The sequence below is a fragment of the Elephantulus edwardii genome, unplaced genomic scaffold (genome assembly GCF_000299155.1).
Source record: "Elephantulus edwardii isolate Elephantulus edwardi_28Jun2011 unplaced genomic scaffold, EleEdw1.0 scaffold00151, whole genome shotgun sequence".
Classification (NCBI taxonomy): domain Eukaryota; kingdom Metazoa; phylum Chordata; class Mammalia; order Macroscelidea; family Macroscelididae; genus Elephantulus; species Elephantulus edwardii.
In genome coordinates, this window is record NW_006399901.1 from 5,344,393 (window position 1) to 5,361,646 (window position 17,254).

Here is a 17,254-nt window from a genome sequence, read left to right on the forward strand (position 1 = left end):
GATATCAGTAACAACTTCAGATTATCCTGATATTCCTCCCTGTCAGTTGCTTCCTTTATCTCTTTTAGAGTATGAATACACTGGAAACAATGTTGAATAGAGCAAAGAGGAAATGGTATACCAATTGACATATTTCAGCTAACAGATGTTGTCCTGGACATGCTCACCAAGTTGTGCCACAAAATCTGAAGAACAACCACTGGCCAACTGACTGCTGGTACCAAGAGTGTTGATTATGGAGCCAAGCAAACTAAAGCTGTTAACAATCTCAATAGTAAGCTCTGAATAAGTAACTTGTGTTTGTTTCTTATTCAGGTGTTATTTTGTCTAGTTGCAGGATCCCTGGCAGTGCAATGGTTAAGGGCTTGTTGCTAACTGAGGGGACAGTTCACATCGATGAACTGCTTTCAGGGAGAAAGTTGCATGGAAACCCAATGGGCAGTTCTAGTCTGTCCCCTAGGGCTACTGTGAACTGGAATTGACTAGTTGAGAATTAGTTTGGTCTAGTGACAGTATAGTTCTTTGATACTTCTCAGAATCTGCTGCCGTATAGTCAGCTAACTCTGTACCCTCAGAGATCAGGGACACATCCACTTGATTGGCAGTCTAGGCGGAGGGTCTGCTGGGTGTTTACTTACGATTGGGGGATCCCTCCAATCCCGAAGCCCACCAGGCCTCGGAGCACCAGGATCCAGCTGTACACGGGCGCAAAAGCACTGAGGATGCCGTAGTACAGGGTCCAGAGTACGCTGATCTTCAGCCCCTGCAGAGAAGGAAGACACCAGGTAACAAGGACTCCTCTAACACCTCCAGGTGGGGCCCCTGCACCCATATTTAAGGGCACTAACATGGGTAGGGTTGACACAAAGTCACTAGGTGGTGCCAACGGTTTGTGCTGAAGAGCTAACCCAAAGAAAGGCTGGCTGTTAAACCCACCCGTGGAAGAAAGGCCTAGAAATCTGCTTCTGTAAGTGTTACAGCCAAGAGAGCCCCAGAGAGCAGTTAGACTTCATAGCTATGAGCTGGTATCAACGCAACTAACAACACCAGGGCCATATTCAAGGAGCACAACAGTCAAAGAGATGGAAGAAATCGTGGGACATTTGGCAGTGGTGACTGGTTCTTAATGAACCAGACATGAGAGATGCTTCCCAACACATGAGAAACAATTAAGAATCATCCTAAATCAGATAGTACCTCCCACGTCTCTATCCCACACTCGGTAGCTGAAAACCTCCTTTATAATTACCTGCAACAAAACCTCCACTATGGTTTTTACACACAAGCAGGCTTTTTCTCTCTTTTATTAGCATAGTTAGAACAGATTATTTTCCAGGAATTCAATTCTCATGTAAATCAAAGGAAAACCATATTTTGTTAGACTTGGAATTTTGCAACATTTCTGACCATTTGAACAAACGATGTTGTCGATGCCAGCACTATCTGTGGTATTTGCATCATTGATGGGATACTTCAGCACTAATTTGCACTCAGCGAGCTTTGGTAGTTTAGTGGCAAGGAATTGTGCTACAAACTCAAAGATATGAGGTTTGAATCCACTAGCTAGCTGCTATGCAGGAGAAAAATGGATGATCTTCTGTGTGACTGACCACCTCTGAAAATTTGCTGGAAGGTGAGGAGTCAGTTTCAACTCGACAGTCCACAACAATAAAAATTTACACTCAGAGAGTTCTGATGGTGTAGTCTGTAACTACTGTAATTGTGCTGCTAACCAAAAGCAAATCCTCTCTGTTGATAGGAATCGACCAGTGGCTCCATGGAAGAAAGATGGGAAATCTCCTACTCGATTTACAGCCTCTGAAAACACAATGGAGGGTCAACTATGAGTTGGTCCAACACCATAGCAATGAGTTGATTGTTAAGTTGATTATTTAACAAGTAGATGGCCAGTCCTGCTTCTTTGTCTCAGTCTGGAAGGTCTGCTAAAACCTGTCCACCATGAGTGACTCTGTAGTATTTGAAATGCCATTGGCAGAGCTTCAAGGATCATAGCAACACTCAAGTAGGACAAACTGACAGACAAGGGGTTGTAAAAACAATTGAGGTGTTAGCCTAAAAGTTGGCTTTTTCTTTAGCCATTACATTAAGCCCCCTCTAGTCTCCAGCTAACTTAACTGAAGACATATGGCCTTGCAAATTACCAACAACTGTGGGACTAGGATAAGAGAGAGAGAATGCTTCCCACACTGAGCAGCAAGACTTGTGGTGTCAAGATTTGAAGGAAACTGGAGCAAGATGCTGGTGAGAGTGAGGGTCTGTTGATGAAACTGTGGCATTTCTGTAGGAAACTGTAGCAAAGTGTGACCTGAGCTCTCTTGCCTTTGTGCTGGCCAGAGGTTTTGTTGCTCTTGCCGAATGTTTGGAGGAGAAACTGACTTAATAAATGCTCTGAGACAAACCTTGCTGGATTATTGAGGAAACCAGAAAATTCTTGATTTTGTGTTGCTAAACTAAACTGGAATTTTACTAAGTCTAGACTTACATTGGAATGGGAACAAATATAGATCTCTTCCAGTCAGTTGGCCAAGTGGTTGTTCTCCAGATTTCTTGGCACAACTTGGTGAGCACATCCAGGGCAACATCTGTTATCTGAAATACTTCAATTGGTATACCATCTATTCCTGGGGCCTTATTTTTTGCTATTTCCTTCAAATCAGCTTGAACTTCTTCCTTCATCACCATAGGCTCTTGCTCATATGTTATTTCTTTAAATTCCTCTGTGTCTGCCAATTCCTTTCTATATAATGACTCAGTATATTCCTTCCATCTTCTTTTAATACTTCCTGGATCATTTAATATTCTGCCCAAAGCATCCTTGATTACAGCAACTCTAGGTTTTAATCTGTTCTTCAGTTCCTTGAGCTTAAGAAATGCTGAGCGAGTCCGGCCCTTTTGATTTTCTGACTCTAGCTCCTCGCACATTTCATTGTAGTATTTTGCTTTGTCATTCCGAGCAGCCTTTTGGAATCTTCTGTTCAGCTCTTTAGTATCTTGAATTCTTCCTTGTGCTTTGGCTTCTCTACGCTCCAGTGCAATCGTCAGAGTTTCTTCTGACATCCATTTTGGTCTTTTCTTCCTCTTCTGTCTTTGTAATGACCGTTTACACTCTTCCTGAATGATATCTTTGACATCCTCCCACAACTCATCTGGTCTTTGCTCATTAGTGTTCAAGGCCTCAAACCTGTTCCTGAGATGATTCTGAAATTCAGGTGGTATGAAATCAAAGTCATATTTTGGCTCCTGTGGATTTGGTTTAATTTTCCTCAGCTTCAGCTTGAACTTGCATATGAGTAATTGGTGGTCTGTTCCACAATCAATCACAATTTAAAATATATACTTTTAAAAAATATATGTTTGGGTTTTTTTAAAAGAGCGAGTTGTTGATGTTATTATGTGTCATTGAGTTGGAATCAACTTCTAGTTGACACTGTAATGGGTTTTCTGAGACTCTAAATCTCGCCAGCACAACTCTACTACTAAGCCACCACAGCTCCAGGCAAGTAGATGTACATACGTACATGAGCACATAAAAGAATAGGTGATAGGAAAATTACTGACGTAAAGGAAACCCTAGATTCAGTCCAGTAATAATGAAGCAACATTTCTGTACCCACAAGTCTATGAGGGCATCTCCCAGCCTCTAAGGAGCCACCTTTGTTGCATTTCCTCCAAGATAGGCTTGTTTGTTGTTTCAACAGCCCCTGGTATAGATAGTGCTCTTCCTCAACACCTTAGTCAGAATGTATCGAATCTTCTGTCATCCTTATTCAATGTCCAACTTTCAGATGCAGAGGAAGCAATTGAAAAAACAAAACAAAACAAAACCACAACCAAACTATGGCTTTAATCAGGTTCACCTTGGTCTTTAAACTAACGTTTTTGTTCCTTTATAACTTTAGAAAGGTCTTTGACAGCAGATTTTCTCAATGCAACTATGTCTCATTGGTTCAAAAAGGGCAAGAGTCAGATCTGTTGTTCAGAGGGTCATTATGAGTTGATTCAATGGCTTCTAACAAGAAGCCAGTGACTGGGTAATTAGTAACTGTCACATCTATACTTAACTCCTTCCTTCTGGTTTAAGCTGGTTTGATACGCATTTGCCTCACTGCCACCCACAGAATCTTGAATCAGACACAACGTATAATTAGCAGCAGAGGAAGGAAAAATAGTAGAGGAGGAAGGTAGAGGGCAGGGAGGCCCTTTTCAAGGGGCTGCTTGGGGGCTGTGTTATCATGGTAAGGTTACTGGGTGGCCCTCAGGAGTGAAGACAGGCACACTGACCTGTCCTGTCATGTCCCAGTCGGTCACAGCTGGATTTGGTGACAATGACCCAGAACTCATTTGTTATAGTCACAAAAGGCCTGACTCAGACAGCGTGTCCTATGCAAATACTCCATACACATGTCCCACATGCCTCTGGCTTCTCATTAACTAGGGACCTCAACTTGCCTCGTATCTGCCCCACCCTGATGTACATGTTTCCATCTCTCTGTCCATTCATTCAACACAGGTTTCTTTAGCATCCCTGAATGACAAGATGTAAGATGAGGACCTGCACTGTTCATTCATTCATTCGTTTGCTCTTGTAATTGTTCATTCAACATGCACATATTGAGTGCCTGCTTTATGCAAAGCACTGTTGTTGTTCAGTGCTCTTTAGTCAGTTACCACTCACAGCAACCCTAGAAACAACAAATCTGAACCTTAGCCTATCCTGCACCGTTTTCAGCACCTCTACCATGTTCAAGCCCATTGTTGCAGTCACTGTTGATGGTCTTCTTTTCTTCCGTTGACCCTCTACTTTCCCAGCAAGACATCTTTTCCCCAAGGACTCGTGTCTTCTGACAACTATCAAATACCCCAAACTAGAGGCACTGGTATGCACTATTCATTTATTTGTTCATTCGGTATGCATGCATTGAGTGCTGACTGTATAGCAGGCCCCAGAGAGACTGCTATGGGCTATTAGGCATTCATTAGTTTACCCATTCGCTTGCATGTATTAAGCACCACCTAGATGCTAGGTGTTCTACTGTGGGCCTGAGCAACTGTCAGAAGCATGCTTTTTATTTGTAGTTTTAAAACTACTCTACTCACATCACATCACATCACATCACATCAATCTACATGATGCGGATCTTGTGGGCTAAAAGCTTGTGTTTGATCTTGTGCTTAAAAGAAACCCTGTAGGAAAATGTATTTCCAATTCATAAGTGAGCGCAGCAAGGCTCAAGACCAGCAAGTGGCAGAGCCAAGGCTGGATAGAGCCAGGACTTGCAGCCCCAAATCCTGTTCTGTTCTTTGGCTGAGCCACTCTCTCCCTCTAGAGCGTTTATGGCTCCCCATTGCCTCTGACAGAGAACATAAATGTGGGATGCAGATGTGATACAGCGAGTCCAGGTGGGCTTGGGTGAATAGATGAAAGCATATCCTGGCTGTCAGTCCTGATTCCCCTCTAGTCAAAAGCTACTGTGACAGAACATGTATCCCATGCGGCCAGATTACGTGATTTTCAACAAAAGCTATAAATTTATTTATTTCTGTGAAAAATGCATCATTTCTTAAATGAAAGTATTAGACTAAAAATTGCCCCCCAATACTGTTTGGGATAAAGAAAAAAGCCCTGGTGGCAAGTGTGCAATGTATCAGGCTAAGCGAAAGATTAGTGATTCAAATCCACCAACTGCTACTATGAAGAAAGATGGACAGAGGATGCATAGGAGAAAGATAGACATTCTCCTGTAAAGATTTATGGCCAAGGATACCTGATGGATGGTCATTACAGGTTGCTACAGCCTGGATGGCAGTGGGTTTGCTGTGGGTTTTTTTTCCTTTTGTTTGCTTAACACAGCTAAGAGGGTAATTTTGTGGCACTGTTTATTACATACTGTGTTGCTAACCGAAGGTCATTGGTTAGAATCCACCAAGTGCTCCAATAGGAGAAAGATGAACGATCCCCTTTTGTAAGAATTTACAGCCTCAGAAACCCACTGGAGGGCGCTATGAGTCAGAATCAACTCGATGACAGAGGGTTTGAGGTTTTGGTTTGAGATCAAGAAAACGCATCTGTGAACTAGAACAATAGCCTAGAAAGGCCACACTCACCCTGGTGGTTGAGTCTCCTGCTCCAGGAAGCTGATCTGCAGCTTTCAAAAAAGGAGCATACCAACATCATACAGCCGGGAACAGCATGGCTCAACCCCTTCCATGCTCTTGGAAATGGTATTCTCCAATCATGCCCAACTACCTGGGACATTCACAGGCTGAGACAGCTGCCCCCATCCCTCCTCCTTAGACACAATGTTGTTGTTGTTATGTGCTGTTGAGTCACCTAAGACTCATAGTGACCCCTTTGTATAACAGCCCTAAACCCTGCTCTACCCTGTGCCAATCTCACCATCACTGACACATTTGCCCCTATTACCTCAGTCATTGAATCAATCCATCTCATTGAAGGTCTTATTCTCCTGAGCTGTCCCTCTACCCTCCCAAACATGACATCTCTCTCCAACATGTCCAAAGTATAACACAATACCTTCTAAAATTGTGTTAGTTGGATTTTGGTGTGTTTTGTGTGGTTTTTTTTTTTAAATAAAACCTAAACAGTAATAGTTATCCGGAACCCTGGTGTCTCCACAGGTAAGCACACAGCTGCTTATTGAAAGATCTATGGTTTAAGCTGCTATTTGAGACAAAAATAAGGCCATCTGCTTCCATGAAGATAACACATTCTACCTGTACCTGCTCTGTCCTGCAGGATTGTTATAATTTAGAATAGACTTGACAGCAATGGGTATACCAGTAGACTCATGTTATCAGCAAGCACTGTTTTAAATGCTTTACATGCATTTTCTAATTCAATCCTCCAATAGATGGGATAACTTAGGCTCAGGTAGGTGAAGCCACTTGCCCAGCACCATGTCACTCAAAAGAGGGTGTGTTGGAATGAGAATCTGCACATTTATTCCCATGTCTCCAAGGCCAGGCATCAGCCATAAGCCTCCAAGAGGCAGAAATTTCTATAGGAACCAAAGTGGGCCCAGAATCTTAACTCCATCTGTGATTCTCCTGCAAAGTCACGCAGCGGACACCCTCACAGGCACCTCCCAGCTGGGCTGAGGGAGATGGAGAAGTTACAAGGAGACACTCCTCGCTCGCCAAGGCTCCCCAGCTGCCCAGCTTGCCCTGTGTTCCTGGAGACTTTCCAAGGAAGTGTTATAATTAGAACCTGCTCCATCTTCTCTGAGCCCAGGCAAGAATTCCAAACCGGAGAAGAAGAGGCATCTGGGGGCAGATTCTCTCCTCTCTGGTTGCTCATCAGCTTCATGTCAGATGTGAAGATTAGTAGACCCATCAGTAGACCTACAGCCAGACCTCAAATGTGATTCTTGGGCTTTGTCTATTTGGGATGAGGAGTGTTCAACTCTGGGAGACAACTCAGTGAAGTCTCAAAGCAGTCAAAGTCAGGGTTAAGCATGCAGGCTCTAGGGCCAAATATATCTGCATTTTAACAATGATTGGCTGCACCATGATAGATGGAGAAGAGATTGAGGTTGTTAACAATTACAGCTTGCTCGGCTTCACAGTCAACACACTTGGCACCTGCAGTCAGGAAATCAAAAGACAAATTATACTGGGAAAATCTGCTGTTAGGGACCTCTCCAGAGTACTGGGAAGCAACTATGCCAGTCTAGAGACTAAGGTGCACCTAATCCAGGCCATGATCTTCTCAACTACTTGCTATATGCTCAGAGAGCTGGACAATGACTAAGGATGACAGAAGAAAAAACAATGCCTTCAAATTGTGGTACTGGAGAAGAGTATTGAACATACCATGGACCACGAAGAAAACAAATAGATCTGTCTTGGAGAGGGTGAAAACAAGTTTCTACTTGGAGGCTATGATTTTGAAGTTCTGTTTCACAAATTTTGGCATGTGGCCAGGAGAGACCAGTCCTTGGAGAAGGACATAGTACCCAGAAATGTGGGGGGATGGTGCAAAAGAGGAAGACCCAGAAGAAATAGATTGATACAATAACTGGGGCGATGGGGGTTGGTGTGTTGGAATCAGTAAGACTAGCTCAGGAGAGGGCAGACTTCAGAGCTGCTGTACATGGGGTCGCTATGGGTCACAGGCAACTCAAAAGCACCTAACAGTAACAACAAGACCAGTAGAAGATTGTAATATTGTTATTCTTCTAACAGCTGAAAAATCAATGCCTTTAAAATGTGGTGTTTGTGAAGAGTATTGACTGTATCATGGACTGTTAAAGGAACAAATAATTCTGTATTGGAAAAAATGCAACTGGAGTGCTCCTTATAGGCAAGGATGGTGAGATATCAAGACAATTTGGGTAATTAGGGCCAGTCCTGGGAAAAAGACATCATGCTTAGAAAAGTAGGGTCAACAAAGGAAAAGAAGACCCTCAAAAGGAAGTATTGGTGCAGTGACTACAACAAGGAGCTCACTGTGGGGATTGTGAGCATGGTACAGGATCACGCAGGTTGAGATTTGAGATTGTAAACATGGTGTGGGATCAGGCCAGGTTTTGATCTGTTGTACATGGGTCACTATTAGTCAAAATCAACTCAACAGCACCTGACAACAACAACATTCCCAAGCACTTGCCTCATGAACAAATCAAATTATAGGAATAGTAATGTTGTATGTCATAGAGTCAGAACTGATCCATAGCTGACCCTCTGGTGGGTTTTCGGAGGCAGTTAATTGCACAGGAGGAAACTGCACATCCTTCTCCCAAGGAGTGCCTAATTGCCTTGAACTGCATACCTTCTGGATTGCAGCACAGCTTCTTGCCCCTAAGCCATTCATGAATGCTTCCTCTTTGACAGGAGTTTGCTGTACAATGGTCCATTGGCTCATAGCAGCCCACCAAAAGAAATAATTATTTCTTCATTTACAGATGGGGAAACTGAGGCAAGGTCATACAGCCTCTAATCAGAGGACCTAAAGTTCAGGGTTTCCATAATGACACTTTATTATCTCCTTAGTAGAAATAAGCCCCTTAAGTGAATATTAAAATTAAAGCTGGAAAGACTTGGTGGACAGAGGAAGACAATGAAAAATCAACTATGTACAAGAGTACAACTTGGCACTATCTACACATTTACTCTAAAACGATGTTGCCTAGTCTCATCTCTGTTGACATTTTGCACACCACTTTCTACTCTTGAGTTCATTCCAACATAAACTGATCTTTAGGACAGAGTAGAACTGCCCACAGAGTTTCCAAGGCTATAAATCTTCATGGAAGAAGACTGCCTTTCTCCCATACAGGGACTGATGAGTTTGAATCATCAACCTTTTAGTTAACAGTCAAGTGTGTAACCATAGAACCACCAGGACACCTGGGCAGGCTTTTGCGGTGGGAGCTGGGCTGTGTATTGTAGGATCATTATGGCTGTCCCAGGCATCTATCCACCAGATGCCGCTAGCATTCCCTGACAGTTGTGACAACCACAAATGTGTCCACATATTGGATTGACACAACATCTGTAAAAATGGTCTTGAGCACTACCAGACCATCAGCCAAGCTGGACTGCCAGCCCTGCTGGACCACCAGCTCTTCCAGGCCACCAGCCCAGCCAGACCACCAGCTTCACCAGGGCAGGAGCTGCTGGGAGCGAGCCAGACAGCTGGAATCTGAGTGAGGTTCCCACTCATGCCCACCTGGCAAACATCTGCGTGCACACTCACCTGACATACATCCATGTGCATACCCGCCCTGAACCTATGCCCACCCTGTTCCCATGCCTCCACACTCCACCTTGTATTTCCTCATGTCCAGTCAACAATTGCCTTTAATTTGGAGCACCTTGGTCTGACTTAGCTGCAAAAATTATTTGACAGAAGAGACTGCTTTCACAGGCCCTGAACTGAAACTTCCCTTGGGTCAGAAGTTCAGAGAAAAACATAGGCAAGGTAGCTGTCTCACCCTTTTCTAGAGCAGTAACTTAAGATCAAGAACTTACCATCACCTCCAGCATGAAAAACTCTACCACAGCAATGTCACATAAGAAGCAGGCTACCTCACACCCTACACAAGCACAAAGCAAGATGTCACCTCCAAAAAGTGACACAGTATCAATGGATTTCCTGAAGCCAGAAAGTTTGATAAAATTTTCTGATAGATAATTTAAAAGAACATGATTGGATATTTTCAATAGGTGAAAGAAAAACTTGAAGAATTACAGGACACTGCAAGCAAAAAACAGGAGGAGCTTAAAAACAAAATCCAAAACAATGCAGGGGGGGAAATGAGGCATTAGTGGCTCTGGAAAAACAAGAAACCATGATCCAAAATATGAGGTCCAATGTTTCAGACGCTGTCAACATGATGGAGGGACACATGAACCGAGTTGAAGAGATGGAACACAGAACCAGTTTTCACTGGTTTCTATTTTCATAGAAGATAGAATTGTCACCACTGATCTGCTAGAGCAAAAAGCAGAATCAAAAAGGAAGGAAAAATAATAAAACCTAAGAATAATGTGGGACACCATCAAGAGAAATAACATGTACAACATTTGAACCCCAGAACAGGAAGAAGCAAGTAAAAGCACTGAAAAAGTTGTGAAAGAATTACTAGAAGAAAACTTGCCAAGCATAATGAAGAATGAGAGAATATATATATTCAAGAAGCTGAGTGAACACAATATAGTATAGACTCCAAAAGAAAAACACCAAGGCATATTATAGTCAAATTTGCCAGAAATAAAGATAAGGAGAGAATTCTGAAAGCAGCAAGGAAGAAACAGAGTAACCTATAAAGGAAAACAGATAAGATTAAGTGCCAATTTCTTAGCAGAAACCATGTGAGCAAGAAGACAGTGAAATGACATATATTGAACACTCAAAGAACACAACTGTCAACCAACAGTATTGTACCCAGCAAAATTGTCCATCAAATATGAAGGAGAGATCAAGATATTCTCAGAAAAACAGAACCTAAGGTAGTTTGTAAAAACAAGACCAACACTGCAGGAAACACTGAGCGACATCCGTCTTACAGAGGTGCCACCGAAAGCAGGGTGAACCAATGGAACTAGTAACAACATCAAAAAGAACTCAACAAAAATGATAAAAATAAAACCTTGACTCTCAAGGATCACACAGAATGTGAATGGTTTAAATGTACCACTAAAGAGAAAAAGATTAGCAGATTGGATAAAAAACCAAAATCCATCAATATGCTGTCTACAAGAGACACACCTGAAAAATGAAGATTAAAAGAAAAAAAGACTATGGTGCAACCACTGTGGGAGGCAGTATGGCACTTTCTCAAAAAGTTGCAAATAGAGTTACCATTTGACCCAGCAATTCCACTATTGGGAAAATATCCCAAAGAGACCATACTGACATTCAAACAGATATATGCACGCCCATGTTTATCATGGCTCTGTTCACAAAAGCAAGGAGTTGGAAACAACCTAAGTGCCCATCAACAAACGAATGGATAGAGAAGCCGTGGTATAGTCACACAATGGAATACTATGCTGCATTGAAAAACAAGAAATTTATGCAATATTATTCAAAATGGGTGACCCTGGAGGACATTATGCTGAGTGAAGTATCTTAGTCACAAAAGGACAAATATTGCATGGTGCCACTATTGTAAAACAGGACTGACCTTGGGGTTGGGGGGAGACTGAGAAAGATGGGTTCAATAATGTATACTGCTTTGAAACAGATGAGGGAGAAAACTGCTTAAAAGGGATATGTGATTAGGTATTTTTGTCATGACAGGAGTCTAGAGCGAAGGCTACATGGTGGAGTGGAACTGGGGGAGGGTTTGTAAAACAATAAAAGAAATGTTCTTTTACTTTTCCAAGAGGGTAGTGTACTGGGTCGGGGGGAAGGGTTGGGAGGGGAGAAAAGTGCAACAATGAATGGAAATTCAAAGTCTCTAAATTTTTACTGAAATTAATAATAAATTTAAATAAAACAAAGTTTAAAAAGTTAGAATAAAAAATTTTTTAAAAAGACTAAGAACAAAAGGGTGGGGAAAATATATCAAGCAAATGGCAACTAGGAAAAAGCAGGGGTGGTGATATTAATCTCTGATAAAATAAATTTCAATGCAAAAATCATCACAAAGGACAAGGAAGGTCACTACATAATGCATAAATGGTCACTAGAACAAGAGGACATAATAATAAATATCTATGCATCAAATTATGTTGTTGCTGATTGTTGTCAAGTGTGACTCATAGTGACTCTATGAATAAAAGAACTAATGCCTTTCCATAACTGTCATCATTTCTCCAAGTTCATAGTTTCCAGAGGCATGTGGTTTAGGAAGTGGATGCCACTCCTGCTCCCAAATCTGTTTTACAACTGGGAGCTCCACCAAACACTGATCACATTGGAAAACCATTCAGGTATTTGATACTCCAATGGTACAAAGTTCAGCATCACAGCAAACCCAGGTTACTTCATACTACACACTGACAAAGAGTGATGTACAAAGGGGAAGAGTGTTCCTCCAGTTAAAACAGCACTAGTTTAATTTAACAGTGGTTAAGTGTTGTCAAGTCAAATCCGTCTCAGAATAAGTTTTGCACAAAGGAACTGAACTCTGTTTTATAATTAACATCATTTCTGTACAGAACTCTGTTCTATAACTAACATCCTTTCTGTACATTTATAGAGTTTAGAGAGTTTGTAGAGTTTATAAAGTTTGTAGAGTTTCCAGAGGCATCTAGTTTAGGAAGTGTATGTCACCCCTGCTTCCCAGCAGTCTGGAAAATAAATCAGTCTAGAAGCTCATTCAAACATTGTACATAATGGGTAACCATTATGGTATTTGACAAGACTACAAACAGTGTGAAGCGTCACAGCAATACCAAGTTGTTCAGGTCAGCAAATAGACAAAAGATTGCTGTATCATTTAAGTTTTACTCATTTGAGGCCTTGGGGCCCTATGGGGTTTTAAAGCAACACCTTTGAACACACTTCCACCCTAGGCAAAGGCTCAAGGACACTCACTCTTGGGGAGAAAGGAGCAGTAATACACAACAAACATAACCCCAAAAGCTTCCCTTATGTGCCCATCAGGACTGCCATCAAGATGGAGCAAACAGCCAAACTCCCAGAGTAGAGGCTCCAATACAGCACTCTCAAGAAAAGATAGAACTACCAGAAAGAAACTCAACAAAGATGCTTAAGAACCATACAATAAACCAACTCGATCTCATATTTATAGGCTAATGCACCCAAAGAAAGCACAATATACCTTCTTCTCCAATGTGCATGAAACATTTTCCAGAATAGATCACATTTTAGGTCACAAGGCAAGCATGAATAAACTCAAAAACATAGAAATAATACAAAGCATCTTCTCATACCACAATGCTACAAAATTAGAAATTAATAACAAGAGGATAAAGAAGAAAAAAACATACATTTGGAAGCTGAACAACACCTTGCTTGAACATGAGTGGGTACTAGAAGAAATAAAAAATGAAATGAAAAGTTTCTTGAAACAAATGACAATGAAAACACCACTTACCAAAACCTCTGGGAAACAGCCAAATCAGTAATCAGAGGTAAATTTATAACAATAAGCAAATACATCAAAAGACAGGAAAAAATGACCATTCACTCTCTAACACAATATCTCCAACAAATTGGGGGGGGGGGGAAAGCAAGAAAAACTGACACTAGCTAAAAAAAATAAAATAAAAATTAGGGCAGAAATAAATGAAATAGAAAGCAGAAAAACAGTTGAAACCATCAAGAAAATGTGGAGTTGGTTCTTTAAAAAGTCAATAAAATCAACAAACTAGTAGCAAAACTAACAAATGAAAATGAGGAAAAGACACCCAAATAAAAGATGAAACGGGCAATGTCACAACAGAAAGAACTAAAATTAAAAGGCTAACAATGGAATATTATGTAAAACTATACTCAAACAAATATGAAAACCTAGAGGAGATGGACAAATACTTAGAAATTCACAACCCACCTACACTGACACAAACCAAAACTGAATACCTGAATAGAAAATTGAAATTGAAGAAATTGAAAAGGTAATAAAACAACCTCCAGCCAAAAAGAAAAAAAAAGCCCTAGACCAGATGGTTTTACAAGTGAATTTTATCAAACCTGAATAGAAGACTGTCACCAATTCTACATAAATTATTTCAGAAAATAGAAAAACATTGAATTCTCCCAGACTCATTCTATGAAGCAAACATATCCTTGATACCAAAGCGAGGTAAAGACTCTACCAAACTAGAAAACGATAGGCCAATATAGCTAATGAACATGAGGCAAAAATCCTGAATCAAATACTGGCCAATAGAATCCAATGATACATAAAAAATAATTCACCATGACCAAGTGGGATTCATAACAGGTATACAAGGATGGTTCAACATAAGAAAAACAATCAGTGTAATTCATCACATTAACAAAGCAAAGATTAAGAACCACATGATGCTATCAATTTATGTAGAAAAGACCTTTGACAAAATCCAACACCCTTTCCTGATTAAAACACTCAACAAAATAGGATTAGAGGGGAATTTCCTCAACATAGTAAAAAAATATATACACCAACATTGTTCTCAATGGAGAGAGATTAAAGGCATTCCCTTTGAGACAGGAACTAGGCAAGTATGTCCATTATCACCTTTCCTATTCAATAATGTATTGGAAGTCTTAGTATAGCAATAAGAAAAGAGAAGGAAAGAATAGGTATCCAAATTGGCAAAGAGGAGGTAAAATTATCTCTATATATAGATGATATGATAGTATACTTAGAAAACCCTAAAGACTCAGCAAGAAAACTACTGGACATAGTTGACCAATTCAGCAAAGTGGCAGAATACAAGAACAACATACAAAAATCTATTGTATTTCTCTACAGTGACAAAGAGAATACAGAACTGGAGCTAAGAAAAACAATACCCATCACAATAGCTAATCACAAGATTAAATACTTGGGAGTAAATCCAACCAGAAGCACAAAGGATCTACTCAAAGAAAATTACAAAACATTACTACAAGAAACAAAAAGAGAAATAGAGAAGTGGAAGACTACCCCTAGCTCATGGATAGGAAGACTCAATATTGGGAAAATGACAACACTACCAAAGGCAATTTACATGTTCAATGCAATCCCAATACAAATATCAATTCCATTCTTCAATGAGATGGAAAAGACAATATCCAGTTTCATTTGTAATGGAAAGAGGCCCTGAATAAGCAAAGCACTCCTTAAAAAGAGAAACATGGTAGGAGGCGTCTCATACACTGTCTGGTAGTCAAGACAGCATGATACTGGTACAACAAAAAACACATAGATCAATAGAATAGAATTGAGAACCCAGAAATCAGCCCATCTACCTACAGACAACTGATTTTTGAAAAGGAGAATATATCAGTTAAGTGGAGAAACAACAGTCTTTTTAACAAATGGTGTTGGCAAAATGGAAAAACTATCTGCAGAAAACTCAAGCAAGATCCACACCTCTATTCATACACAAAAACCAATTCAAAATAGATCATGGACCTAGGACTAAAACCAAGGACTATAAACTTCATTAGAGAAAAGCTTGGGAGAACCCTAGAAGCCCCAATCCACAACATAAACAATCTTCTAACCATCCTGAAAAACCTACAACTAGGAGAGGATAAAATAGATGAATGGGAACTTCTAAGAATAAAATCCCTATGCACATCAAAAAACTTCTCCAACAGGGTAAAAAGGGAAGCCACAAACTGGGAAAAAAAATTTGGTAATGACATGTCAGATAAGGGACTTACATCTAGAATTTAGAGAATGTTCAAGCACCACAAGATAAAGATAACTCAGTTGCAAAATGGGTACAGGATATGAACAGACACTTCATCAAAGAAGACATTCAGATGACGAACAAACACATGAAGAAATGTTCAAAATCCCTAGCTCTAAGAGAGACGCAAAGCAAAACAACTATGAGGTATCATCTCACTCCAGTAAGAATAGCAAAATTTAACAGAACAGCAAATAACAAATACTGGTGAGCTTGTGGAGAAACTGGGACCCTTTTCACTGTTGGTGGGAATATAAAATGTTGCAATCACTATGGAAGGCAGTATGGCATTTTCTCAAAAAGTTGGAAAGAGAAATACCAGTTGACCCAGTAATTTCACTACTAGGAATATACCCTAAGGAAACCAGAACTGCCACTCAAGCAGATATATACACACCCATGTTTATTATTGTTTTGTTCATAATAGTAAAGAGTTGGAAACAACTCAAGTGCCCATCAACAAATGAATGGATAGAGAAGCTGTGGTGTATTTAAAAAATGGAATACTATGCAGTATATAGAAACAAAGAACTAATGATATACTATACAAAATGGGTGATCCTGAAGGAAATTATGCTGAGTGAAATATCCTAGTCACAAAAGGACAAATACTGCATAGTTCCATTGTTGTAAAGTGGGACTGACATTGCGGTTGGGGAGGAAACTAAGAAAAGAGGGGTAAATAATGTGTAGTGTATTGAAATAGGTGAGGGAGAGAACTATTTAAAAGGAAGATATGATTAGGTATTATTTTCCTGACAAGAGTCCAGAATAAGAGCTGCATAGTAGAGTGGATGGATTGTATAACAATGAAAGCATTTTTTTTTTACTTTTAAAAGGGAGAACTGGGGGGAGGGGTGGGCAGGGAAGAAAATGTGCAACAATGAATGAATGGAAATCCAAAGTCTATATAAACTTTTAGTAAAATGTCAGTAAGAAAAAAGAAGAAAGAAATGTAAAGGGCTTGAGCATATCAGAGATGATGAGGATGGTGCAGGATAGGCCCAAGTTCAGATCTGTTGTTCACTGGGCCATTATGAGTCATAGTCAACTCAGTGGCACCTAACACAACAATAACATCGCCAAGTCACTCTCCATTGAGAGCCACTATTCCTGAGGGCAGCAAAATGTGGTACAATTCACAAATTTCATCAAATCCATCTACAAGTCATTTTAAAATCCAAGTCTATAGCTTTTCCCACTAAAGTCCACCATAAGCCCAAAGCCATTTATATTTTACAGAGCTACCTCCTGGGATTGAGGCTCAATGTCAAGAAGACAAAGATTCTCACCACTGGACCAATTGGCAGCAACAGGATGGATGGTGAAGAGATTGAGATTGTACACAGCTTTAGTTTGCTTGGCTCCATAGTCAACAGTCTTGGCACCAGCAGCAAGGACATTAAAAGGT

General features: G+C 40.4%; 1 protein-coding gene across 1 annotated transcript in view; it reads right to left on the reverse strand.

Annotated features, from left to right (window-relative positions):
• Nucleotides 1-17,254, reverse strand: part of LOC102869229 (synaptic vesicle 2-related protein-like) — a 143,071-nt gene that overhangs the window by 62,431 nt on the left and 63,386 nt on the right. The window contains exon 6 of the mRNA XM_006894828.1: nucleotides 639-763. Coding sequence (XP_006894890.1) covers nucleotides 639-763 — 125 coding nt within the window. The remainder of the gene's footprint in view (nucleotides 1-638; nucleotides 764-17,254) is intronic.